Source organism: Balaenoptera ricei, chromosome 3 (assembly GCF_028023285.1).
Source record: "Balaenoptera ricei isolate mBalRic1 chromosome 3, mBalRic1.hap2, whole genome shotgun sequence".
Taxonomy (NCBI): Eukaryota; Metazoa; Chordata; class Mammalia; order Artiodactyla; family Balaenopteridae; genus Balaenoptera; species Balaenoptera ricei.
Window position 1 is genome coordinate 63,296,431 of NC_082641.1, and position 27,128 is coordinate 63,323,558.

The window sequence follows — 27,128 nt, forward strand, 5'->3', positions numbered from 1 at the left end:
TGGGAGTTGTGAATACTGTGTGGATTCTTAGCTTTGTTTTTTTCACCCCAAAGTTACAGCACAGTCTTAGGATCAGATGATAAATCAGGCAACAAAAAGGACTGAATGAGTCACGGTCAGCAATTTAGGAATCTTCCTAAGGACCCTGCCCTGGAGACTCTAGCAATAGCCACCAAGCTCCAATCTTGTCACAGCCTCTTAAGTAAGCAGTCACTCCATTTTTTAGATTATCTTTCTGCCTCTTTTTCTCTCATTGTTGAGGTTGGCAAGGAAAAACATGCTTCTTAGAGGAAAAAAGGAGTTAAGCCCATCTGAGTTCAAACTAGATTCCACTCTTTGCTAGTTATATGGCGTTGGGTGACCACTGGTTTCCTGGGGTCCCTGGGTGCTATTCTGTGAAGCAGAGCCACTACTGCCCTTCCCAGGGCTGTTTTAAGGACCAAATGACCTGACATGTCCAGGGCCCAATACACACTCTGTGGTTAATAAAAGTTCTTACTCTCCTCCCCTGAAGCTAATGCTCTTTCAAACAGAATGCAGTCAATTAAAACTAGAATTATAGGTTTGAGACATCTTGGTTTGACAATCAAATCATTAGCCAAAAGGAGAGTTTGGACCTTTTTTCTCCTTGTTGGGGTCCAAGCTGGTATTTAGCAGGCATTGGCTGAGGAACCAGGCTACATTAAGTCCTGTGATGAGCCTTATTCAAAGGAGAGTTTCATCCAACTTTCAGTTCAGGTGGCTCAGCGCCATGTAAGTTGGGAGAATTAAAGCAATGGTGATTGGTGACTGCATTCTAACCTGGCATATGTGGCTTAAAGGTTAACTTAGTAGCCAGTGGAGGAAAAGGAGAATTACATGGTATGTTCTTCACTCTCTGAAGGAGGCTGCATCCTCCCCAGGGGCCAATTTTTGGCAGGACTCTTGGGGAAAAATTTTGTCTTGACATAGTCTCTTTCAATCGTTCAGTCTTCACCTTGGAGGGAAGCCTTGTATCTTCCTCACTGGTGATGGTAAAAGTAGATCCTGACACCTAAAAAAGACGTGATAGTCCAAAAGATGTGACAAATGAAAGCATGCCCACAGTTATGAACCTAGCACAGTACATATGCTATTATTTATTTTTGTTGAGTTCTTGCTCATGATAGTTCAACAGTCAGAGCAAGAAGCTTGTTATCAGCTCTGACATGAGATATGGAGAAAAAAAATTTATATCAATGACATAAGATTAGTGGCCACTATTCTAACCAACGTGCCATGACAGATAAGCAGAGCTAACAGACAAAAGAGGAAAGCTAATTTTATCACTTCACTGGGGTTACCTTGTCTTCTTAAATGCTCTATAACATAAAGCAATCACATGTTTAAGTTTTGCTATTGTTAATATATGGGTTGACTATAGAGAAAAAAAGATTCTCTGAATTATTCAACAGAATGAACTTTGCAACTAATAAATGAAGACAGTTACTAACATAGACCAATGGTTAGCCTTAGACATACAGGTTAAAAAAACCCTGCAAAATTATGATGACATAGCTTTTATTTTTTTGTAGCTATTCTAATTCTTGCCAAACTCAGAAAAAGATTTGAAGTAGCTTACTATAAAAATATAAGTACCAGGACTTCCCTGGCGGCGCAGTGGTTAAGAATCAGCCTGCCAATGCAGGGGACACAGGTTCCACCCCTGGTCCGGGAAGACCCCACGTGCCGCGGAGCAACTAAGCCCGTGCACCACAACTACTGAGCCTGCGCTCTAGAGCCCGCGAGCCACAACTACTGAGCCCACGCACTGCAACTACTGAAGCCCACACGTCTAGAGCCTGTGCTCTGCAACAAGAGAAGCCACCGCAATGAGAAGGCTGCACACCACAACGAAGAGTAGCCCCTGTTCGCCACAACTAGAGAAAATCCTGAGCAGCAATGAAGACCCAACGCAGCCCCCCACAAAACAAACAAACAAACAAACAAACAAACAAAATATATATATATATATATATATATATATACCATCAGGCCAGTATAACAAAACCAAACTACTGATCAAAAAAACAGGAACACTAACAAATAAGTAAGGGCCAAAAGGAAGAAAAAAACCTAGAATTCTAAGAACACCTATCTGAGGAACCCTACAGCAATTAAGCCCAAAATCTGGTCTTGAGCTTCCTAGCAGCCAGGGTAATAAGGGAATAATGGATGTATATAGTTGTCAATGCCTAGAAATAAGAAGCACAGGTCAAAAGAACAAATTATTTTAGTCTTAATCTCTGAAAATAATTTGTGAGAGCTCTTTTCTTAAAAGGGGAATTGGGTAAGATAGTGAAAAAAAAAGTTCTGACAGCTCCTTGGCATAACATGCAAAAATGCTCTCCGTGTACATGAAGTACGATCTACCTTGCAGGAACACTATGGAAATAAGTAAGCCTTCACCATTTTAACACAAATTAGGCCCTTGTAGTTGGAATCCCGGCATCCTCAGGCAACCAGAATGTGGCCTTGAGTTTGGACATGAGGAAGATCATTTCCTGGATAATAAGGAGAAGAGATGTCACAGAGAATTTTAGTTTGTATCCATGAACTATGCTGGAGCTAGATCCTATTGATTTAGTATAAAATTAAATGAGAGCTATCAATTGGATTATCTGGTGTCACCTGCTAGTTCTTCTCTAGTTTATTTTGGACCTTTCCTCATGGGCTCTTTTTTAATTCCATTTTCTCTGCACACCATTTTACATGTCAGGGCTTTCCAGGGCTCCGGTCCTGTAATCCTCACCCTCTGTTTGATTTCCTCTACTCATGGCTTCACCAATAGCCTGTTTTCTGGTAACTTTCAAATTCATTTCTTCAGCCTACACTTCTCTCCCAAGCTTCAGATCCATGAGGCTTCTGGAGAAGTACCTCAAACTCACCAGATCCAAACAGAATTTATCTTTCTTCAAACCCAATCTGGAAACCTAGAAGTCCTCGACATTTACCAAGTCCTGCAATGTCTACTGCTAGTGGATACATTTTCCCAGGCCACAATTAGAGTGTGCAAAGAATATAATTTTATTCTAAAATACATTCTGCATAGCAGCAGAAACATTGTTTTTGTCAATTCAACATAAACTCAGCCAATCAGAGTTTCCCTTCTACCACCTCCTCCCTGCGGTTACAATTAAGTTTCACCTCATATCAAGCGCTTGGGGGGGCTTGGAGAGTATGGGTCCTTGCTCTTTATCCACTTCTGTTGATGCTGCATTTGCTTACATGGCTGGGTTCCCTCTGGCCCTGGTCACTGGCATGTTTCTGTACCAGCATCCACTGAGATGTCCGTCTGGTCATTGGTGCCGGATCCACGCAGGTGACCCTCTATCCCGATTCACTGGCTCCTTTGCCAGTGGCTTCTGTGCCTGCTAGAGAGAGTGAGGCAGGGGAACTTCTCAGCTGCTTCCCTATGCCACCCTGGACCCCCAGGAAACTTCCAGGCAAGACTTGGAAACTGAGGCAGGGCTGTCACTTTGATCCTCCATCCTCTCTGGGGACTCACTTATTTGTCCCACAAACTCTCATCTCAGGCAGTGTTGGCAGGAGAGGCAGCGCTCGGGGCTCCTTCTTGGTGATACTTGCCCCCCTCTCATTGTCTTGTTTCCCTTCCATTCCTCTTCCTTGACATAAGGAGGGAGGGTCTTTTAAAAAAAAACCTCATTTGAGGGGAGAAGTTCAAAAGTAGGGAGTTGACTCTCTCATTACTACAGCAACGACCCAGTCCTGAGAGCCAGGGAAGAGGATATTTGTGCTGTTGCCTGAACTGCTGAGAGTGCAGGGCATGGAAAGGAGCAATAAATGCCAGGAAAGAAGGAGAAACTAAAAATTCCAAAATATCACCCCAACACATATCTCTTGAACATCTCTCATATTTAGTTCAGCTGTTTTTGCATCACTTTTTTTTTTTGTCTCTTACCTGGATTGTTACAATTGGAAAAAAAAAAAAAAAAAAAGCCACCCTGAACCCGGTCTTGCAGAACCTTTCTTTAACCCATTCTTTTCCCCAGCTTTACTGAGATATAATTGACATGTAACATTGCGTGAGTTTAAGGTGTACAACGTGATGATTGGATACATGTATATGTTGTGAAATGATCACCAGGATAGGGTTAGTTAACACCTCCATCACCTCACATAGTCTTGAATTCATTCTTGATACTGTGGCCAGAGTGACTTACTTTTTCTAAAATGTAAATCCAGTCCCATTACTTCCCTCCCCTGAGGTTTCAGTGGCTTTCCACTCCCTTTAGGAAGAGTCAGAACTGCCGAGAACACAAGACAAGGTCCCACCTGGAATCTGTCCACTGTTGTCTGCTCTGATGCTCCAAGCTAAGCCACTGGGCATTAAACTGAATTTGAGCACGTCTCTCTGTCCTTGTGATGAGGCTTTCTCCTCGGCTCTCCATCCGTTCACCTGATCTTCAAAGTGGACTGCTATTCATCTTTTACATTCAAACGCCACCTCCTCAATGACACTATCTCCCCTCTCTGTATATTCCCTAGAAGCTATGACTCCTTCCATGATAAGGTTCATGTCTTATTGTACTTATTGGCTAACATACATGCTTCCTCCTTCACTACACTATAAGCTTCTTGAGGGTAGGGACTCTGTCTTATCAGCTTTGTATTTCCAGGGCCCAGCACAGTCCCTTGTGACATTGTAGGTGCTCAAAAAATCTTTCACTGAATGAACAGCCAAATGGCAGGGGATGGACCAGAAGCAAAGCCACCAGTAAGGTGACAAAAGTCTCCTGGCATAAGAGGGAGACAGTAGCTGGATACACCACAGTTTAAGCATCTCCTTATTTCTCCTTTCCTTTTTAAACATATGTCCTTCTTCCCCACTTTGAAGGCTATAAAGCACAGCACTTTGGGTTTTAAACTGTCCTACACACCCTTGGGGGTCCTCCAGGCATCCCAGATGGTGGCCCTGTATGATGGTTGGTGGACCAAGTCACTAAGCAAAGGTAAACATTTACACTAAGCAGCCTCTCTTTTCTAAGACAGTAAGCGTGTTCGGTCATGCAGCACATTTACTGAGTGATGACTACGTCCAAAGCATGCTGCTGGTTGCTGCGTGTAGTGTAATTTAGAAGGATTTTCATCAAGACCAGTTAAAAATTTTTTGCAGTTTTAGTTTTCAGGAAAAGTTATTTATCCAGAGTTCATTCTGACTCCCCGGGGACACGAGAGGGACTGTGGAACATTTGATTTGATTAACTGATGATTAATCAATCTTGAATATCCCTAATACTTGAAAAAGTAGCATCAAGGTCAGAAAGAAGGGGGTAGAACAAAAAGTAAGAAAAAAATATGGAAATGCTTAAACCATCATCCATCCATAAAATGTAATACTCTGAAGAAGCTAAAAAGCATGAGGTAGGTCTATGTGTACCAACTTGGACAGATCTTCCCAAGAGATTAGGTAAAAAATAGCAGATTTATAACAAGACATACCATTTGATGAAAGTTATGTACTCCCTCCCCTCCAAACAACTAGTTATTTCTATAAGCACATATATGTTGTATATAAATGCATATAAAAATGCTGGAGGGACGTACATGGAATAGATTATACTAGTAATTTCTGGGGCTGGAACTGAAAGATCAAGGGTGACATTTGCTTTATCTATACTTTTAAAGACATTTGAAAAAGGAAAGCATATATGAACCACTTGCATAATTAAAATGAAAATAAAGGGGTTTTTTATCTAAAAAAGGAGAGAAGCAGGGAGATAAGCATTCAAAGACATAATACCTTTGTGAAATGGAAAACGAACGATTTTTCTCATTAAGTGATAGATTGTTAAGTATCGTGACTTGATAAATTTTTGTACCTGCCTTCTTACAAAAGGTCTGCAGTTCATAGTTCAGACACGATGGAGTGGGAAGGGAACACGATTAGCGGGCAGAGGACCTGCGTTCTACTCCTCCTCCTGTCTCTTACTTGGCCCATCACTTAATCTTGCTGAATCTCAGACTCTACAAAATCTATAAAATGGGGATAACAATAACACGTAGGTCATGACATTGCTGTGAAAATCTGTTGTGAGCTGTTGTGAGATGGCCACGTGCCATAGACAGTGACATTCCGTTTTATACTATTACATAGAACATGGGATTTTAATGCACAGAATATATTCTAAAATAAAGGCTCTGCCACAGGAGACCAAGATTAATCACTACATAAGAAAAATATGAACAAAGGTGGTTGAAAAGTTAGAGTTTATTTGACAATTCACAAGTGATTTGCAAGTTTTATGGATTAGTTGGAGCCAAATTTGAAAACCAGTAGCTCCTCTTTTCTTCCTGGAATGTCTAACATGCTCTAATTTGTTGCCCAAGTAGTGCAAGCCGTGCCTACTCAAGGAATTCAAGCTAATTTTAACTTAAACTAGAAATAAAAATCAAATATACCACACAGCATTCTAAAACCAAATACAGAGAGTATTTTGTGCTTGTTGCCCTTGTTTGAGATAATTTCTACCAGAGATAATTTGTATACAGTTATGTTTATGAATCAGTATGAAAAAAAGTAAGGATCATTTAAGATAACAGAAATATTAACTCTCAAAACTTTCTATAGCAATGCAAACACAAACGCCGTCTGGTCCTAGTGGTGAATTTAGTATCAAAATAACACATTTAAAAAGGTACATGTAATACACTTAAGCCTCTAGAACTTGACTTTGAGGCGAGGCAGCTGAGCCACAGAAAGATAATAAGCCAAGTTCTACTAGGGAACAGTGACCCTCACCCCTGTAACCTTTTAGAAATGACAGCCACCTGGAAAACCAATATATTAACAGAAAGAATGGTATGTAACATTTAATTTAATAAGTCAATAAGAAAAGTGAAGTTATTTTCATAAACAGCATTTGAGACTGGGTTTACAGAAGACAGACATTATCTTACGTAGACCCTATTTCTGTATTTTGTTTCAGTTGCACAGTATTGAGAAAGTCCTGATTCACATTAAGAAATGGTAGCAGTTCTTTAACAGCTCACCTTGAAATACCAAGGCGCTCTTCAGTTTACCAGAGATGGCTTTATTCTGGCATCTGCACAAAAAGAGTTAACCTGGTACTGATGTTTGCTGGATTTCAGTATTTTAAAATGTTATAAACTGCGTATCTGAGTTTGTTGGCTTTTAATTTTTATGTTCAAATATATTAAATATTAATGAAGAGTTTCAACAGAACACAGTTGGAATATCATTGCCTCAAGACATGAGTTGATTTGTTGATTTATTTATTCACGTGTGAAATCTGGCTACTGTGCGCTTCCACGAGTCCCTCACTCTGTCTACTCACTGCTCTCAGTCATTCCTTCTGTCTCTTTCACAAGCTCTTGTCTTGTACCTGGCTCAAAGTGACATTTTCATCTTGTAATCTCCCCATTTCTCATGCTCTCAATTACAATTATCAATACATATGCTGACAATTCCCAAGTATCTATCTCCAGCTCATATTTTTCTCCTAAGCTCCAACTAGAATTACATTTCTACTTGGATATTCCATAGGCATCTTAAACTCAAAACAGATCTAACCCATCATTCATCTTGCTTTGTCTTGCCTCCACCAAAACTAACCCTTTCCCCATGTTGAATTCACTATCTGAGTAAATGGGATGGTAAAACCTGGCTGTCCAACTCAAGAGATCTAGGAGTCATCTTACATTCTTCTCTTTTCTTTGCCATCTACTGATTCCACCAAGAAGCCCTACTCATTCTACCTCCCCAATACTCTCTGAATCCATTTCACCTTTTCCATCCCAGTACAACCACCATAAAGCCACCTCTCAACAGGGACTACTGTGATTTGCAGAACGACCTAGACTTTTAAACCATATATTTTAACACTGTATCACTTCTTTAGAAAAAAAAAAAATCCTTCAATATCTCTAGATTATCTTCAGAATAAAACCCAAATCTTTCATATGACTTACAAAGTCTTTCCTGATCTACCCTTCGCCTACTCCTCCATCACCATCTTTTGCCATATACCTTTCCCTAACACCCTGTGTGTCAGTGTACTAACCCATTCTAACCTTCTAAATGTCTCAATGCTTTCATCCCTCTAAGCCTTTGCACATGACAAATTCTCTACAATTCTCTCACACCCCTTCAACTAGCTAGCTCTTACTCCCCCACCCAAACTCAGCTAGGTATCATCTCTTCTGGAAAAGATTTCTTGACTCTTCTTCCCTCTGGGCTTCCTCATGCTAGTCCTCTTTATCAGAGTACTTATGCACTGTAAACTGTCTGTGTCCTGCACCGAAGTATGAGCTTCTCTCTTGTGTCTCTATTCCTGGGATATACCAGGTGCTCAACAAATATTTTAGGTAAGAGAATAGAAGGCATGACTTAAGAGGCCAATGGATCACTTACAGGCCTATTAACAAAATACTAACCCCACAACTGTGATTTCCCAGTGAGAAGGCACCTTGCTCTATGAGTCTTTTTAATTAATTCAATTCAAACCCAACCCTTCCTTAAAAAGTTAAACATAGAATTACCATATGATCCAGCAATTCCACTCCTAGGTATATATTCAAAGAAATGAAAGCAGGATTCAAATATTTGTATATGAATGTTCACTGCAGAATTATTCACAATAGCCAAAAGGTGGAAATGATCCAAATGTCCATCAATAGATAAATGGATAAACAAAATGTGGTAATATCCATACAATGGAATATTCAACATCGAAAGGGAATGAAATTCTGACATAAGCCACAACATGGATAAACCTTGAAAACATTATGCTAAGTGAAATAACGCCAAATACAAAAAGACAAATATTATATGATTCCATTTATATGAGGGCTACCACCCATCTAAAGAACCTAGGGCCATGAGTCACTTCTGTGAATGATCTAATGGCCTGATCAGTCACAGAGGCCTTAACTTCTGTGGAAACAGAATTGATCACAACTTTACCTAGTACTGACTGCAAAACCCACATCCTGCTTAACTATTATTTAGTGTTGGAGGATGAGTTTTACAAGTTTACAACTTACTTCATTAGGGAACTTAAGAGATAAACTGTCTTCCCAAGGCCTTTATAAACAGTTTGCTACTTAAATTTTATAGACTGAAATTCTGCATATGAAACTTACTTTCTTTGGATTATCTGAAGCCTGTAAGTTTAAAAAAACTGGGGAGTAAAACATATTGCATGAATATAACACCTGCAAACAAAGTATGACTTGCAACTGAATGATGACAAGCATTGTAAACATCAAAGGAAGCTGAATGAAGAAGTTCAAGAAGAGCAAATATGAAATATATAGTTAAGAAGTGTCCTAACAGAGGTATTGCAGACAGGCAAGCTCAAGGGAAAAACGGTACCAGCAACATGAGTAAGATCTCCACCTTCTGACAGTGGGCTGGATGACCAGACTGACTGCTGTGGGAACATAGCAGGTGCATCATCTGAGCCTTTTTCCCTCATCCCCCCTCCAAAGGAAAACCCCTGGCAGGGACCCTATACGTAGAAATGAAATGTCGAACAGTTAGTACAGTGCCTGTCACATAGCAGATATTCAACAAACACCCATTTCTATTCCATTTTATACTGAAGTTGTTGGGAAAGCATTTACTTCAAGTACGTCTGCTTTCTAGCCCTGTTTTCTGAAACAGTCATTCCACTTAAGGTATAACAATCAAATAAGTCATATACACAAGTCATATAGATATGACTTACTAGATATATATACATATATATGCATATATAGTAACATAGTTATAAAACACGGATAACAAGATAAAATCATGAATGTAGTTAGAAAAAATACCCACAAAAGAAATTTTTCTATATTACAGAAATGGGCTTAATTTTTGGGGGCACCCACTGTCATCTTAATTTGGTTTTATTAGGAGAAAAGAGAGTAACATTTCTGTCCCTGGGTAGATCTGACGTGAAAATAATTGACAAAAGTAGGTCAGAATCCCATGGAATGGTGAGGTCTGAATGTTAGGTGTCTTATATTAGGTTATAAATCCTGACAGGCAATAATGACAGGATCTTCTGAAAGCCTTTGAAATTCACTAGGGCAGTCCCAACTTGTTTAGTTAAAAGCAGCAGCAAGGTAGGAAATAGAACTTCATGTGACTCTGGCTACCCTGATGTGTCTTAGATAAAAGCTGAAGTCATCATGCTCCTACTCTTTTTGCTGGCTTTGTTTTCACAAAAAATATCCTCTCCTTACCCACATACACTTCTGGTAGCCTTTGGAACGTGTCCTTTAATCTACAAGATAAAAAGCGTATTTAAAGAGATCAACGAATTGACTAGAAATCTGTTGGGAGCTTATGGCCTGTCCCCTATTCTAGATGCAATTTCTCTCCCTGGGTCACCTGTTTTTGGTAAAAATAACTCAATTCTTTTTTATCTAATATACTAAGCAGAAATCACTTGGCAGTGTAGTGCTGATTTTTTCCTTGGATAAAATTGTTAGCAACTTGTAGCTACTTTACTAGGTAATATCAATATATAAACAAAAAGAGAAAAACATTCATTTCTTTTAATTCATTAGCTATGCTTATTTGTGTGACACCTATATATTGGTTTCCCATAGAGAAAAACTGCCATAAAAATTTAAGGTCCAATTTAACATGAATATTAGTTAAAAATACACTTTCACAATTTAGAGTAAGGTGAATGATACATCTGTTTCCATTATAAAATGATCCTTTTCTAGTAATTTTTACAATATTTTCTCACATGAAAATTATCTTCTCAACAAATACTTATTATAGCATAGTATCCTACTTGAGAAATTTTTTAAAAATGTGTCATTCTCAACTACTTCTTACCTGAAAGTTTTCCTCTTTAAGATTTATATAAATTAATTGACTTCATGAATGATAAAGGAACAATGTTAAATATCCAGAAGAAAAAAGTTCAATGAAGACTATTTCATGGCTTTAAGCACTGAATATCAGGATGTTAAAATCATTTGATATCAAATAAACAAAAGGATTTCTTTAAAAAACAAAACAAGAAACCACTGCCACCAAACACATTTTCCCAAACGGCCTGCCTCACATTCCAGAGCTGACAGAAAATCAGGTCTGCAAGGAGACAGCAGCTGAGCTGCATACTCCAGAGTTAAGTAAAAACATGGGAGGCCGGAGCACACATGTGAAAGAATACATTTAATTTTAACAAGGCAAAGAAATGAGTTTTAAAAGGTGGTGGTGGTTTAACTGAGTGTCTCTTTTAGTTCCACTTGAAAAAAAGGTGTAAGTTTTCCCTCTAACTGCTTCCCAACAGTTCAATGACAGCAAAACTTTAAATCTATGGTGGTGCTGGAGTTCTTCTATTAGGGACAAGAGGGATGCAACTTCATGAACTTTTTTTAATCTGCAGAAAGAAAGGGGGAGAAAAAAAAGACAGAGAGAAAGAGAGAGAGAGGAGAAACAAAAACTAATTTTCCAGGCAGGGAAATACTTATAAAACCTTTTATGTCAAAGTTAGGATTTCACAACATAACACACTAATGCAAAATCCAGTAGCACCTGTAAGATTTAAGTAAATGCTGCCATCACTTAAATGCTTTTTAAAAAGTATCTGTAAAAGACTGAAGGAAAAAAAGATACATTCTCCAGAGAACAACAAATGTATTTCAAAATAAAAACTGTATTTTTGTTTTTCTTTTTTTCAATTTTTTTTTGTACAAGAATTCATAGTTATCATATAATAACTTACACACAAATGGGATCAATCTCTGCTCTCCTTTTCTGTGTCACTTCAAGTCCACATGTTCAGGCTATAGTCCCCAACATTATTTTCTGATAAATATATTACCACAGTTTGATCTAAATATACATTATATAATACTTGTCTCTGGGAAAAATCAAATTTTAATATGCAAACTTTTATTTATATAATACAGAAATGAAGAAAACTACAGTAGGCACACAACCTAATTATGACTTGTAGATGATGATTTCTAGATACTCTCCTACTGTAAATGAATGTTTAAAATAGTCTTAATAAGAAAATTTTATTTATATGTGCACTTGTGTCCACCTTATCCCATATACTGTACACGTCTAATGACAATCTGGGAATTTAAAGGTGCAGCCCTCAAGAAATTGTTTAATCACTAAAAAAAGAAAAAATTAGACTCTATTGGAAAGGAAAAAACTCACAAAATTTCCAATTTTAGATTTCATGTCCATAGGAAAATATTAAAAATAATTTTCTGTATATACATATGAGTATATGTATATATTGAATTACAGATGTCTCATATATCAATACAATTCAAGTGGAGACATTTTGGTGAGTTATTTTCCCATTAAATGACAACTATGTCAAAATTTAAAAATATCTTATTACATCATTAAAATAATTCACTTACCATTTCAACAGCTTACCCTTTTTTTTTTTTTTTTTGAATTTTTAACTCTTCATAAACAAATTTCCTGATCCCTAGTGTTAAATCCCCTATTCAAATTAAAATCTGGTGCTCTGTTACTCAGAAACTGATGGATAAAATCACATCTACTTCAAAATTCCATCAATCAAATAAATTTTATTACCTGATTTATCAGAGAAATAGCTCTGAGCTTGTGTACCTAAATTATCCTCCCTATTATAAACAGGTGAGGAAAATACCCTAAAATAGATGGAGGTAACTTACATGATATTATAGCACATATAATACAAGATGATTAAGTGTCTGATATAAACTTTTCAGAGACACCTGAAAACTCACTTTAGAAACTAACTTTAGAAACAAACCATTTATTTTTCACTCTAATATAAATTAATATGTATGTATTTACATACATACACATACATATATAAAACAAAATTGTCTAGCGTTGATTAGCTGTTTGTGAGTGAAAAAATGGTTACAGATTGATTAACCATCTTAATTCTGTACTTAACAATTCAACTGTTTTGGGGTACAGACAAAAAGTCAGTGCATTTGTAAACTCCATGGAGTCAGATACTCAAGCATACACTTTAAATAAGAACCCTCCTCAACATCACAAGCATTGGACAGCAAGAATATATGGACTCTGATGCAGTTCCTACTCCAAAGCAGACTAGACAGCACTTGACTTACTTTTAAAACAGTTTCTTAAAAGAAATATATAAAGAAATGCATGTTTGCTAAAAGTCCTTTAAAATTACCTCAAAACAACATTAAATCCTGTTCACTGAGAACAGCCCGCTGAATTGAATTCCTGTTTTGAAATGCCTAGTTAACAGTTTAGAATATTGCCTTGTGAGGATTGACTAGAGACGTGGTTGATGTGAAGACCCAGACAGAGTACACGGCTCCAATCCCAATAGTCCTCTGATTGGCTGCTTGATGGAAATGGATCGCCTTTAAAATAGCTATACACCTTAAAATGATCTATAATAAACAGTTTCCCAACAACCATTATTATTTGTAAATTGAAATGCATTAATCATTCAGAAAAGATTTCTTGCAAAATATATAAATAAATGTAACTGCATATTCTGTAAATATACTTAACATTGCTAGACCAGACCGCCAGGGACGGGCTGCTGTATTTCAGTACTGTGTGTCAAATTTATTAGAAATTTAAAAAGAAAGATTTTGGAGGGACTCAGCTGCCTTCATTAGTTGGCTTTAAAATGTGTAATAAAATGGGAGACAATATCTTCTCATAAATACATGGAATCAATATGGAAAAGTAAACTATACAGCAGACAAGATTAGAGAACACCAGAGTGTACCAGAGTGGTCACCAGAGTGAAATATCTTCCAGTATAAAAAAAGGGAAGAACTCTATACACCCAGTTATAGTAAGTATGTTTCAATTAAAGATGCAGCTCACTCTCACTCCTGGCAAGAATTAATTGGTAATGGCACTGCTGCCAGCAGTGCAAAAATATCCTGAGAAATTATTCAGATTACAACAAAAGACAGGGCTTTCATCACTAAGTTTTTGCACAAAACACAGCTTTAGATATCATAAATAAATTAATTTAAAAAGCAGATAACCTTCACTGTGTTGAACACAAAAAGGGGATGTGACCCAGACATTTGTTAATTCTCCCATTGGCTAATATCAGAAAAAAAGATTGCATTAAGTGTCTGTTTATAACTTTCTAGTTAACTATGGCCAATAATATACATGGAGGTAATCTGTAGTTCAAGTTTTTCATCTCTTTTTCCCCAACTAGCTACAAGCTGAACTCTAAAATTTACACTGAAATATACAATTCCAATTTTCAAAAGATCCTCCTCCTGGACAAGGGATATTCAAATTTTTTGTGCAATCTTGATGCAGAGCCCAAACAGTCCTATGAAGAGAGACAGTATATTTTTTAATCAATTGGCACTGAAATTTAACTTTCCTTAGCTGCGTTCTAGTAGCTTGGCCAAGTTATCTCGTAATTCTGTTAGTTCAAAGATTTTTCCATCAAGAATTTCTAACAGTGTCTTCAGGTTATTGCGAAAAGCTTCTTGTTCATTCTGACTTTTCTCCAGACGTTGCTCCAAGTCAGACAGTTGTCCTTCCAGGTCTTTGTTCCGAATTTCTACTTCCTTTAGAAACAGAAGTGTGATATATATATGTGTGTCAGTTTAAGACTTAACAAACAATATAACTTTTGTTATGACTAATATTGTGGTAGTTAATGCAGCTTGATAATTAGGATGACTTTCTGAGTCTCAATGCAATTTAAGGAGGTTTTTAGATTTTGCCATCTGAGAAATCCATGTGGTTGTATTGATTGGCTTGTTCATGAATACATCTGTCCCCCCAACACAAATTTCCCGACTGCTTGCTTTGTGCCAGGCAACACTAGTCTAGGCACTTCAAATACTGAGATCGGATGAAGACCCATTTTGTGGATTATCTGCATCTCTTTTCTATTTCTGCCCATGTCCTTTTCCTCTGGCACAATTGTTAGCAATCTCAGATGAAAGCAGGCAGAGAAAAAGAGAGAAATTAATTTTTTCTCCTTATTGGAAATTTTGGAGAAAGACTTAGAGAAGAAAAATGACTCAAATAAGGTTTTAGGATCCTCCGAATATGTTAATTATTCTTTGTTTCGCCTCAATATCAAATGAATGCATATGGTAGAGAATGTAGCTCACCTGCTAAAAACTGTAGTGAAGATATATAATAACTGTACATATAAGAGAATTATACAACTAACAATTCCAATATACTTCAGATTAAGGAAAGAAAAAAATGACAAAAGGGAAGTAAAAGTTCATGACAACAAAAACATTTTTAACTTTTTAAACAGAATAAAATCTGGCATACTTAAAAATTATTTAGAAGTTACTATATATTATATCTGAAGGACAGTAGATTTTTTAAAAAAAACTATTGAAAGGCAATCTGGTAAATGTTAAATGAAAATAACAGAACATGAAGCAGCACACTGCAACAAGGCAAAAATTTGTATGCATGAGGACAAACAATGGGAATTAAAGTACACACAGAAAATAGGAAACAGTTCTGGTTGTTGGCATTATGAGCACTTCTTTCCAAAATGTATTTGTCCTATAATATCAGCAAAATTAAACTTTTGAGAAAAATAATTGGAAAATTGACTTGAATACATATAAGAAAGTAACCATTGATTTAGCATTCTCAACACAAAGAAATATTCACATGTTTAAGAGCAAAGCTCAAGCAAAAGGACACCACAGATGAGTCGAAGAGCCTGGGAAAATACAAAAAAAGGAAGAAAGCAGTTATAATGACTTATAAAGAAAGAATTTAGGGAATTCCAATCTAATCTTAAAGTATTTACTGTTAGATGTTAACCAGGTATGTTTCTAATCTTTTTCCTTTGAATAATCTACAAGGTGAAGATAAGTAAACTGAGAGCAGATTCTGAAACCAATAAAATATTTATAAATTCAGAAGCCAAGTTCATGGAGGCTCTAAACTATGGGGGAGAAAACAGACCCTGGGATCAAATGTAAAAATTCCACTCATGATTGCACAGCATGCTCTCTTGCCTGCTTAAACAATAAGCTTAAGAGTACTGTAGAATGTTTCCAACTGTAAAAATAGACCAAATGTCATTCACTAGAAAACACCCACTTCACCAGGCACCGCCCAGTTTGCCCTCTAAAGCCGTCCTTAAAAATGAAAGGCTTCCTTGTTCTCCTTGCCAATCAATGAAACATCCAACCATTTTCAGTGGAAGCAAGCAAAACACCAAATTCCCTCAGCTATTAAAATTGAGCTGTTCTCTCCAGGAGTCTCGTGCTCTAAGCCATTTCTCTGATGGAGGAATTTCACTAGGCCCGTAACAAAAGGGATCCAGTACAATGCTGTTGGTGCTGGTCTATTCTGAGGCAGAGAATAAGATCCCAGAGGAAGAACAGACAACCCAGGATCAGTATGAAGCAACCTGATTGGTGGCATGTCCCAGTTTTCTGCCTTCTGTCTATATTTTCCATCCCTTCTTCTTGACTTTTATTCTTCCTCCCAACTCATTCTTCTGCTTATTATCATTTTTGTGCTAGTATTTCCCCTTCTCCTTTACCGATATGTGAGCATGTGCCAGGGGCACCAAGATAAAGCACTAAGGCCAGAATTTGCTAAATCCCTTTTGAGTGCTTTAAAAGGCAGTAACTAAAAGTATATAAATACAAATGCTCTGTATTTGTTAGATATGGAGTCTATAACACTACAGTGATTAAAAAAATGTAAACAATTATTACCACCATCAATGGGACCAGGTCAGGTTATAAATTTAAATCTTGCATCATTTAATCTAAATAAAAGCTACAAAAAATTGTCTTTATTGATATCTGATTCACACCTTAAACTCTTAAAAGTAAGATATATTATTGTTCTATTAGATTATTAACCTTCATATATAACATGACATAAATCATCAAAACAAGTATTAGTAATTCAACAGAAAAATGGGTAAAAGAAGAAGTTCTTCAACAATTATTACTGTCTTCTACATACTAGGCACTGAAGATAAAGTAGAAGATAAACAAAGACGGGCCCTGTTTTGATGGAGCATGCATTCTAGAAGGAAGATACTGGTAACAAAGAAGTCAACAGAACAGACGTCTGTGTAACTAAGGAAATCACTGTGTACATTGAAATCTTTCAACCATCTTTCCAAACTGTGTAAACCAATAATAAGAACAAATAAAATGACACGAATTCCACAACTTCAACTAGAAGAAAGAGAACAATACAAACTTCAAGTTACCTATAATTAGGAGATATAAGCACCAGTTTCTAGCAAAGATATTTCTCAAGTTCTTACTCTCTTCACAGAGGGCAAGGCAGGGCTGTGGGGAAATGTACAGAAGAAGGAAGAGGAGAATGAAAGGCCTAAGACTGAACTCTAATAATCCAAAGAAAGAGAAAGACCACTGAAAGTGCCAAAATACTGGTGGAAAACAAAAAGTCCTGGTAGACCAGAGCAGCCTACAAGAAGCGAATTCACAGTGTACAGGACACTCGAGAAAGCAACCTTGGAAAGGCATACTTCTGAGAGTAAAAAGAAGAGAAAGGGACTTTGGGGACAGCTAATCATAAAATAAATGGTCCTTCCACTGGGAAATTCATTTAGAAAGTCCAAAAATTATGATATGGGCAAAGGTATACCAGGCAGGGGTTGTAATACTGGTAGAAAAAGTGGCGAAGAAAGACACCTTTAATGCTAAAAGTGACAACACACAATGAAGATATAACAATTATGTTTATGTACCAAGAAACACAGTAGCCACCTTTATAAAGTAGAAACTACAGGAGCTGTAAGGAGACATAGAAAAAAATACACTGATAAGAGCTTTTAATATTCCACTCTCAATAGAGGACAGATCAAGAGGAACAACAACAAAAAAGGTAAGGATATAGAAGGCTTAAACTACAAAATCAATAAAGAGCATTCACAAAATTGATCATATGCTAGATTACACAAAAAATTGGTAAATTATGCAAAGGAGAAATTACATAAACAAACCCTTGTGATCACAATGCAGTAAAACTAGAAATAAGTAACTAAATCATAAAACTAAAAGGCCCTTCCAAGAGCAAATTAAAACATGTTCTTTTAAACACTTCTAGTGTGAAAGGGAAATAAAACCAAAATTACAGAATTTCAAGAAATAATGATAATGGAAACACTGTCAGAATCTATGGGACACATTAAAGCAATGACCAGAGGAAAATCTATAGCCTTAAACACAAATAAATAAAAATGAAAATAAAGGAATTAAATTCCCTTCTCAAAATGCTAGAAAAAGAATAAAAAAGTAAACCAAAACAAAGCATAAGGCAGAAATAAAGATAAAAGTAAAAATTCATTAGGTAGAGGACAGAAAAAGAGTAACACTGATTAATAAGTCAAAATCTCCTTTTGCAAAAAACTTAAAATAGACATACCATTACTTAAGAAAGAAAAGGAAAAAAAACAACTATATAAAATAAGAAATTATAAGAGTTCCCACCGAATATTTGAAAACCCAGAGTAAAGCTTAAACAGCCCAATATCTGCAGAAGAAATAGAGAGTAATCAAGGAATTACTCCATAAAAAGCAACAGGCCCAGATGGTTTCAAGGGGAAGTTCTATTAAACTTTCAAAGACTAGACAGTTCCAATATGACATAAATTATTCCAGAGCATAGAAAATAAACAAAATCTTCCAAATTATCTTATGAAGCTAGTATAGCCTTGATACCTAAATCTTATAAATCAGCCCCCACCTGAAAAAGGAAGAAAGTTACAGACCAACATTACAAATGAATATCACGTAAAAACTGTAAATAATAGGGAACAAAAATCTGGTACCACATTAATAAAATGATACACCACAGCTAAGTGGTATTTATTCTAGGAATGCAACATGGTTCACTTTTAGAAAATCCATTAATAAAATAAACCATATTAATGGATCTGGAGAGAAAAACTATGATTATCTCGATAGATACTAAAAAAGCTATTAACAAAATTCACTCATTCGTGGTAAAAACACTCAAGAAAATAGGAATAAGCCACTCTCACAATATGGTAAGATACGTATATTTTAGTGGTAAAGCCAGCATTTCAATTAATGGAAAAATATTAGAGGCATTTCCACAAAGATGAGGAACAAGATAAGTCTGTCACCTCCACTACGGTTTAACACTGTACCTGTATTTTTTGTTTGTTTACTCCTCAGTGCGTGAGATCTTTTTTTTTTTAACATCTTTATTGAAGTATAATTGCTTCACACTGTTGTGTTAGTTTCTGCTGTAAAACAAAGTGAATCAGCTATATGCATACGTATATCCCCATATCCCCTCCCTCTTGCATCTCCCTCCCACCCTCCTTATCCCACCCCTCTAGGTGGTTGCAAAGCACCGAGCTGATCTCCCTGTGCTATGCAGCTGCTTCCCACTAGCTATCTGTTTTACATTTGGTAGTATATATATGTCCATGTCACTCTCTCACTTCGTCCCAGCTTACCCTTCCCCCTCCTGGTGTACTCAAGTCCATTCTCTATGTCTGTGTCTTTATTCCTGTCCTGCCCCTAGGTTCATCAGAACCATTTCTTTTTAGATTCCATATATATATGTTAGCATACGGTATTTGTTTTTCTCTTTCTGATTTACTTCACTCTGTATGACAGACTCTAGGTCCCTCCACCTCACTACAAATAACTCAATTTTGATTCTTTTTATGGCTGAGTAATATTCCATTCTATATATGTGCCATATCTTCTTTATCCATTCATCTGTCGGTGGATACTTAGGTTGTTTCCATGTCCTGGCTATTGTAAATAGAGCTGCAATGAACATTGTGGTACATGACCTTTTTTTTTTTTTTAATTCTTTATTTATTTATTTTTGGCTGTGTTGGGTCTTCCTTTCTGTGCAAGGGCTTTCTCCAGTTGCGGCAAGCGGGGGCCACTCTTCATCGCGGTGCACGGGCCTCTCACTGTCGCGGCCTCTCTTGTTGTGGAGCACAGGCTCCAGACGCGCAGGCTCAGTAATTGTGGCTCAAGGGCCTAGTTGCTCCGTGGCATTTGGGATCTTCCCAGACCAGGGCTCGAACCCATGTCCCCTGCATTGGCAGGCAGATTCTCAACCACTGCACCACCAGGGAAGCCCACGTGACTCTTTTTGAATTATGGTTTTCTCAGGGTATCTGCCCAGTAGTGGGATTGCTGGGTCGTACTGTAGTTCTATTTTTAGTTTTTTAAGGAACCGCCATACTGTTCTCCATAGCAGCTGTATCAATTTACATTCCCACCAACAGTGCAAGAGGGTTCCCTATATTCTCCACACCCTCTCCGGCATTTATTGTTTGTAGATTTTTTGATGATGACTGTTCTGACTGGTGTGAGGTGATACCTCATTGTAGTTTTGATTTTCATTTCTCTAATGATTAGTGATGTTGAGCATCTTTTCATGTGTTTGTAGGCAATCTGTGTATCTTCTTTGGAGAAATGCTTATTTAGGTCTTCTGCCCATTTTTGGATTGGGTTGTTTGCTTTTCTGATATTGAGCTTCATGAGCTGCTTGTATATTCTGGAGATTAATCCTTAGTCAGTTGCTTCATTTGCAAATATTTTCTCCCATTCTGAGGGTTGTCTTTTTGTCTTGTTTATGGTTTCCTTTGCTGTGCAAAAGCTTTTAAGTTTCATTAGGTCCCATTTTTTATGTTTGTTTTTATTTCCATTTCTCTAGGAGGTGGGTCAAAAAGGATCTTGATGTGATTTACATCATAGAGTGTTCTGCCTATGTTTTCCTCTAAGAGTTTTATAGTGTCTGGCCTTACATTTAGGTTTTTTTTTTTTAAACATCTTTATTGGAGTATAATTGCTTTACAATGGTGTGTTAGTTTCTGCTTTATAACAAGGTGAATCAGTTATACATATACATATGTCCCCAAATCTCTTCCCTCTTGCATCTCCCTCCCTCCCTATCCCACCCCTCTAGGTGGTCACAAAGCACCGAGCTGATCTCCCTGTGTTATGCGGCTGCTTCCCACTAGCTATCTATTTTACGTTTGGTAGTGTATATATGTCCATGCCACTCTCTCACTTTGTCCCAGCTTACCCTTCCCCCTCCCCGTATCCTCAAGTCCATTCTCTAGCAGGTCTGCGTCTTTATTCCCATCTTGCCCCTAGGTTCTTCATGACCTTTTCTTTTTTTTTTTTTTTGATTCCATATATATGTGTTAGCATAGGGTATTTGTTTTTCTCTTTCTGACTTACTTCACTCTGTATGACAGTCTCTAGGTCCATCCACCTCACTACAAATAACTCAGTTTCGTTCCTTTTTATGGCTGAGTAATAGTCCATTGTAGATATGTGCCACATCTTCTTTATCCATTCATCTGTTGATGGACACTTTGGTTGCTTCCATGTCCTGGCTATTGTAAATAGAGCTGCAATAAACATTTTGGTACATGACTCTTTTGGAATTATGGTTTTCTCAGGGTATATGCCCAGTAGTGGGATTGCTGGGTCATATGGTAGTTCTATTTTTAGTTTTATAAGGAACCTCCATACTGTTCTCCATAGTGGCTGTATCAATTTACATTCCCACCAACAGTGCAAGAGCGTTCCCTTTTCTCCACACCCTCTCCAGCATTTATTGTTTGTAGATTTTTTGATGATGGCCATTTTGACCAGTGTGAGATGATATCTCATTGTAGTTTTGATTTGCATTTCTCTAATGATTAATGATGTTGAGCATTCTTTCATGTGTCTGTTGGCAATCTGTATATCTTCTTTGGAGAAATGTCTATTTAGGTCTTCTTCCCATTTTTGGATTGGGTTGGTTGTTTTTTTAATATTGAGCTGCATGAGCTGCTTGTAAATTTTAGAGATTAATCCTTTGTCAGTTGCTTCATTTACAAATATTTTCTCCCATTCTGAGGGTTGTCTTTTTGTCTTGTTTATGGTTTCCTTTGCTGTGCAAAAGCTTTTAAGTTTCATTAGATCCCATTTGTTTATTTTTGTTTTTATTTCCATTTCTCTAGGAGCTGGGTCAAAAAGGATCTTGCTGTGATTTATGTCATAGAGTGTTCTGCCTATGTTTTCCTCTAAGAGTTTGATGGTGTCTGGCCTTACATTTAGGTCTTTAATCCATTCTGAGTTTATTTTTGTGTATGGTGTTAGGGAGTGTTCTAATTTCATTCTTTTACATGTAGCTGTCCAGTTTGCCCAGCACCACTTATTGAAGAGGCTGTCATTTCTCCACTGTATATTCTTGCCTCCTTTATCAAAGATAAGGTGACCATATGTGCGTGGGTTTATCTCTGGGCTTTCTATCCTGTTCCATTGATCTATATTTCTGTTTCTGTGCCAGTACCATACTGTCTTGATTACTGTAGCTTTGTAGTATAGTCTGAAGTCAGGGAGCCTCATTCCTCCAGCTCCATTTTTCTTTCTCAAGATTGCTTTGGCTATTTGGGGTCTTTTGTGTTTCCATACAAATTGTGAAATTTTTTGTTCTAGTTCTGTGAAAAATGCCAGTGGGAGCTTGATAGGAATTGCATTGAATCTGTAGATTGCTTTGGGTAGTATAGTCATTTTCACAATGTTCACAATGCTGATTCTTCCAATCCAAGAACATACTATATCTCTCCACCTGTTTGTATCATCTTTAATTTCCTTCATCAGTGTCTTATAATAAGTTTTCTGCATACAGGTCTTTTGTCTCCTTAGGTAGGTTTATTCCTAGGTATTTTATTCTCTTTGTTGCAATGGTAAATGGGAGTGTTTCCTTAATTTCTCTTTCAGATTTTTCATCAATAGTGTATAGGAATGCAAGAGATTTCTGTGCATTAATCTTGTATCCTGCTACTTTACCAAATTCATTGATTAGCTCTAGTAGTTTTCTAGTAGCATCTTTAGGATTCTCTATGTATAGTATCATGTCATCTGCAAACAGTGACAGTTTTACTTCTTTTCCGAATTGGATTCCTTTTATTTCTTTTCCTTCTCTGATTGCTGTGGCTGATAATTCCAAAACTATGTTGAATAATAGTGGTGAGTGTCGACAATGTTGTCTTGTTCCTGAACTTAGTGTAAATGCTTTCAGTTTTTCACCACTAAGAACAATGTTGGCTGTGGGTTTGTCATATATAGCCTTTATTATGTTGAGGTAGGTTCCCTCTATGCCTACTTTTTGGAGAGTTTTTATCATAAATGGGTGTTGAATTTTGTCAAAAGCTTTTCCTGCATCTATTGAGATGATCATATGGTTTTTATCCTTCAATTTGTTAATATGGTGTATCACATTGATTGATTTGCATATATTGAAGAATCCTTGCATTCCTGGGATAACCCACTTGATCGTGGTGTATGATCCTGTTAATATACTGTTGGATTCTGTTTGCTAGTATTTTGTTGAGGATTTCTGCATCTATGTTCATCAGTGATACTGGCCTGTAGTTTCCTTTCTTTGTGACATCTTTTTCTGGTTTTGGTATCAGGGTGATAGTGGCCTCGTAGAATGAGTTTGGGAGTGTTCCTCCCTCTGGTATATTTTGGAAGAGTTTGAGAAGGATAAGTGTTAGCCCTTCTCAAAACGTTTGATAGAATTTGCCTGTGAAGCCATCAGGTCCTGGGCTTTTGTTTGTTGGAAGATTTTTAATGACAGTTTCAATTTCAGTGCTTGTGATTGGTCTGTTTATATTTTCTATTTCTTCCTGGTTCAGTCTCGTAAGACTGTGCTTTTCTAAGAATGTGTCCATTTCTTCCAGGTTGTCCATTTTATTGGCATAGAGTTGCTTGTAGTAATCTCTCATGATCCTTTCTATTTCTGCAGTGTCAGTTGTTACTTCTCCTTTTTCATTTCTAATTCTATTGATTTGAGTCTTCTCCCTTTTTTTCTTGATCAGTCTGGCTAATGGTTTATCAATTTTGTTTATCTTCTCAAAGAAACAGCTTTTAGTTTTATTGATCTTTGCTATCATTTCCTTCATTTCTTTTTCATTTGTTTCTGATCTGATCTTTATGATTTCTTTCCTTCTCCTAACTCTGGGGTTTTTTTGTTCTTTCTCTAATTGCTTTAGGTGTAAGGTTAGCTTGTTTATTTGAGATGTTTCTTGTTTATTGAGGTAGGATTGTATTGCTATAAACTTCCCTCTTATAACTGCTTTTGCTGCATCCCATAGGTTTTGGGTCATCGTGTTTTCATTGTCATTTCTTTCTACGAATTTTTTGATTTCCTCAGTCATCTCTTGGTTATTAAGTAGTGTATTGTTTAGCCTCTATGTGTTTGTATTTTTTACAGATGTTTTCCTCTCATTGATATCTAGTCTCATAGCATTTTGGTCGGAAAAGATACTTGACACGATTTCAACTTTCTTCAGTTTACCACGGCTTGATTTCTGACCCAAGATACGATCTATCCTGGAGAATGTTCCATGAGCACTTGAGAGGAAAGTGTATTCTGTTGTTTTGGGATGGGATGTACTATAAATATCAATTAAGTCCATCTTGTTTAATGTGTCATTTAAAGCTTGTGTTTCCTTATTTATTTTCATTTTGAATGATCTGTCCATTGGTGAAAGTGGGGTGTTAAAGTCCCCTACTATGATTGTGTTACTGTTGATTTCCCCTTTTATGGCTGTTAGCATTTGCCTTATGTATTGAGGTGCTCCTATGTTGAGTGCATAAATATTTACAACTGTTATACCTTCTTCTTGGATTGATCTCTTGATCATTATGTAGTGTCCTTCTTTGTCTCTTGTAATAGTCTTTATTTTAAAGTCTATTTTGTCTGATATGAGAATTGCTACTTCAGCTTTCTTCTGATTTCCATTTGCATGGAATATCTTTTTCCAGCCCCTCACTTTCAGTCTGTATGTGTCCCTAGGTCTGAAGTGGGTCTCTTGACAGCATATGTATGGGTCTTGTTTTTGTATCCATTTAGCAAGCCTGTGTCTTTTGGTTGGAGCATTTAATCCATTCATGCTTAAGGTAGTTATCAATATGTATGTTCCTATGACCATTTTCTTAATTTTTTGAGTTTGTTATTGGAGGTCTTTTCCTTCTCTTGTGTTTCCTGCCTAGAGAAGTTCCTTTAGCATTTGTTGTAAGGCTGGTTTGGTGGTGCTGAATTGTCTTAGCTTTTGCTTATCTGTAAAGGTTTTAATTTCTCCGTCGAAACTGAATGAGATCCTTGCTGGGTAGAGTAATCTTGGTTGTAGGTTTTTCCCTTTCATCACTTTAAATATGTCCTGCCACTCCCTTCTGGCTTGCAGAGTTTCTGCTGAAAGATCAGCTGTTAACCTTATGGGGATTCCCTTGTATGTTATTTGTTGTTTTTCCCTTGCTGCTTTTAACATTTTTTCTTTGTATTTAATTTTTGATAGTTTGATTAATATGTCTCGGTGTGTTTGTCTTTGGGTTTATGCTGCATGGTACTTTCTGTGCTTCCTGGACTTGGGTGGCTATTTCCTTTCCCATGTTAGGGATGTTTTCGACTATAATCTCTTCAAATATTTTCCCAGACCGTTTCTTTTTCTCTTCTTCTTCTGGGACCCCTATAATTCGAATGTTGGTGTGTTTAATGTTGTCCCAGTGGTCTCTGAGACTGTCCTCAATTCTTTTCATTCTTTTTTCTTTATTCTGCTCCCTGGCAGTTATTTCCACCATTTTATCTTCTAGCTCACTTATCCGTTCTTCTGCCTAGTTATTGTTATTGATTGTTTCCAGAGTATTTTTAATTTCAGTAGTTGTGTTGTTCATTACTGTTTCTTTGCTCTTTAGTTCTTCTAGATCCTTGTTAAATGTTTCTTGTATTTTTTCCATACTGTTTCCGAGATTCTGGATCATCTTTACTATCATTACTCTGAATTCTTTTTCAGGGAGGTTGCCTATTTTGTCTTCATTTATTTGGTCTTGTAGTTTTTTACCTTGCTCCTTCGTCTGTAACATTTTTTTTTGTCGTTTCATTTTTGTTTCTTTTTTTGATGGGTGGTGCTGTATTCTTGTCTTACTGGTTGTTTGGCCTGAGATGTCCAGCATTGGAGTTTGCAGTCAGTTGGATACAGCCGGGTCTTGGTGCTGAGATGTGGACCTCCAGGAGGCCTCACTCCAACTGATATTCCGCGGGGTCTGAGGTTCTCTGTTAGTTCAGCAGTTTGGACTTGGAGCTCCCACCACAGGAGCTTGGGCCCGACCTCTGGCCTGGGAACCAAGATCCTGTAAGCCGGCTGCTGGGGGTTCCTCCTGTCCCCTTAGGTGTCCGTGGTCCCCCACTGGTGCCTGGTAGGTGCCCTAGTTGTGAGGAGACGCGAATTCCGCGTCCTTCTGGTAGGCCACCTTGACTACGCCTCTGTACCTGTATTTTTAACAGGTGTACTTCAACAGGAAAAATCAACAGAGGCATAAGAACTGGAAGAAAAGAATTAAAATTATTTCTATTTGCAGATCATATGTTAGTATACCTAGGAAATCTTAGAGAATAAATGGAATAAATGACAAAACTAGTTCAAACAATGAAATAATTTAGTAAGGTAGAGGGATATAAAATTAGCAAACAGAATTCAACAGCTTTCGTATATTGGGATGGCCAAAAAGCTCATTCCAGTTTTCCGTAACATCTTACGGAAAAACCCGAATGAACTTTTTGGCCAACCCAATATATAAACAATAATCAATTAAAAGATACGATGGTAGAGAAAACTCCATTTTCAATAGGAAAAAAGAATATTAAATATTTACAAATAAACAAGAAACATGCCAAATTCACAGCATGAAAATCCTAAAATGCTCCCGAAAAACACAAAAGTAGATGTGAACAAATAAGAAGACATCCCTTATTCTTGGATAGGATGGAAACCACACTTCTGCTAAACTAGCATTATAAATTTTAAGCAATCCCCATGAAATTTTTTATAGAGTTAAACTTTTCATTGATACTAAAATTGGTTCTAACGTTAATACTAAAATTTGTATGGAAAAATAAACATGTAAGAATATATTAAAAAACAATGAAAAAGAAAGCCTATGAGGACTGATTGGCCTTATCAGATATTAAAACATACTGTAAAGCCTCTACAATTAAAGCAGTGTGGTACTAGGAATAGATAAGCGTGACTAGTAGAATAGAATAGGAAGTCCAGATATACACCAAAACACACATGTAAATTGAATATCTCAAATCT

General features: G+C 36.9%; 1 protein-coding gene across 2 annotated transcripts in view; it reads right to left on the minus strand.

Moving 5' to 3' along the window:
* Window positions 1–10,996: 10,996 nt before the first annotated feature.
* The window catches only part of HOMER1 (homer scaffold protein 1), a 126,836-nt gene continuing 110,704 nt past the window's right edge, over window positions 10,997–27,128 (minus strand). Inside the window, exon 9 of one of the 2 annotated variants that reach the window (XM_059916635.1) lies at window positions 10,997–14,565. In XM_059916635.1, coding sequence (XP_059772618.1) covers window positions 14,377–14,565 — 189 coding nt within the window. In that variant the 3' untranslated portion in view covers window positions 10,997–14,376. Of the gene's footprint in view, window positions 14,566–15,611; window positions 15,699–27,128 lie in introns of those variants that run through there. The other variant, XM_059916636.1, reaches the window with a different exon arrangement.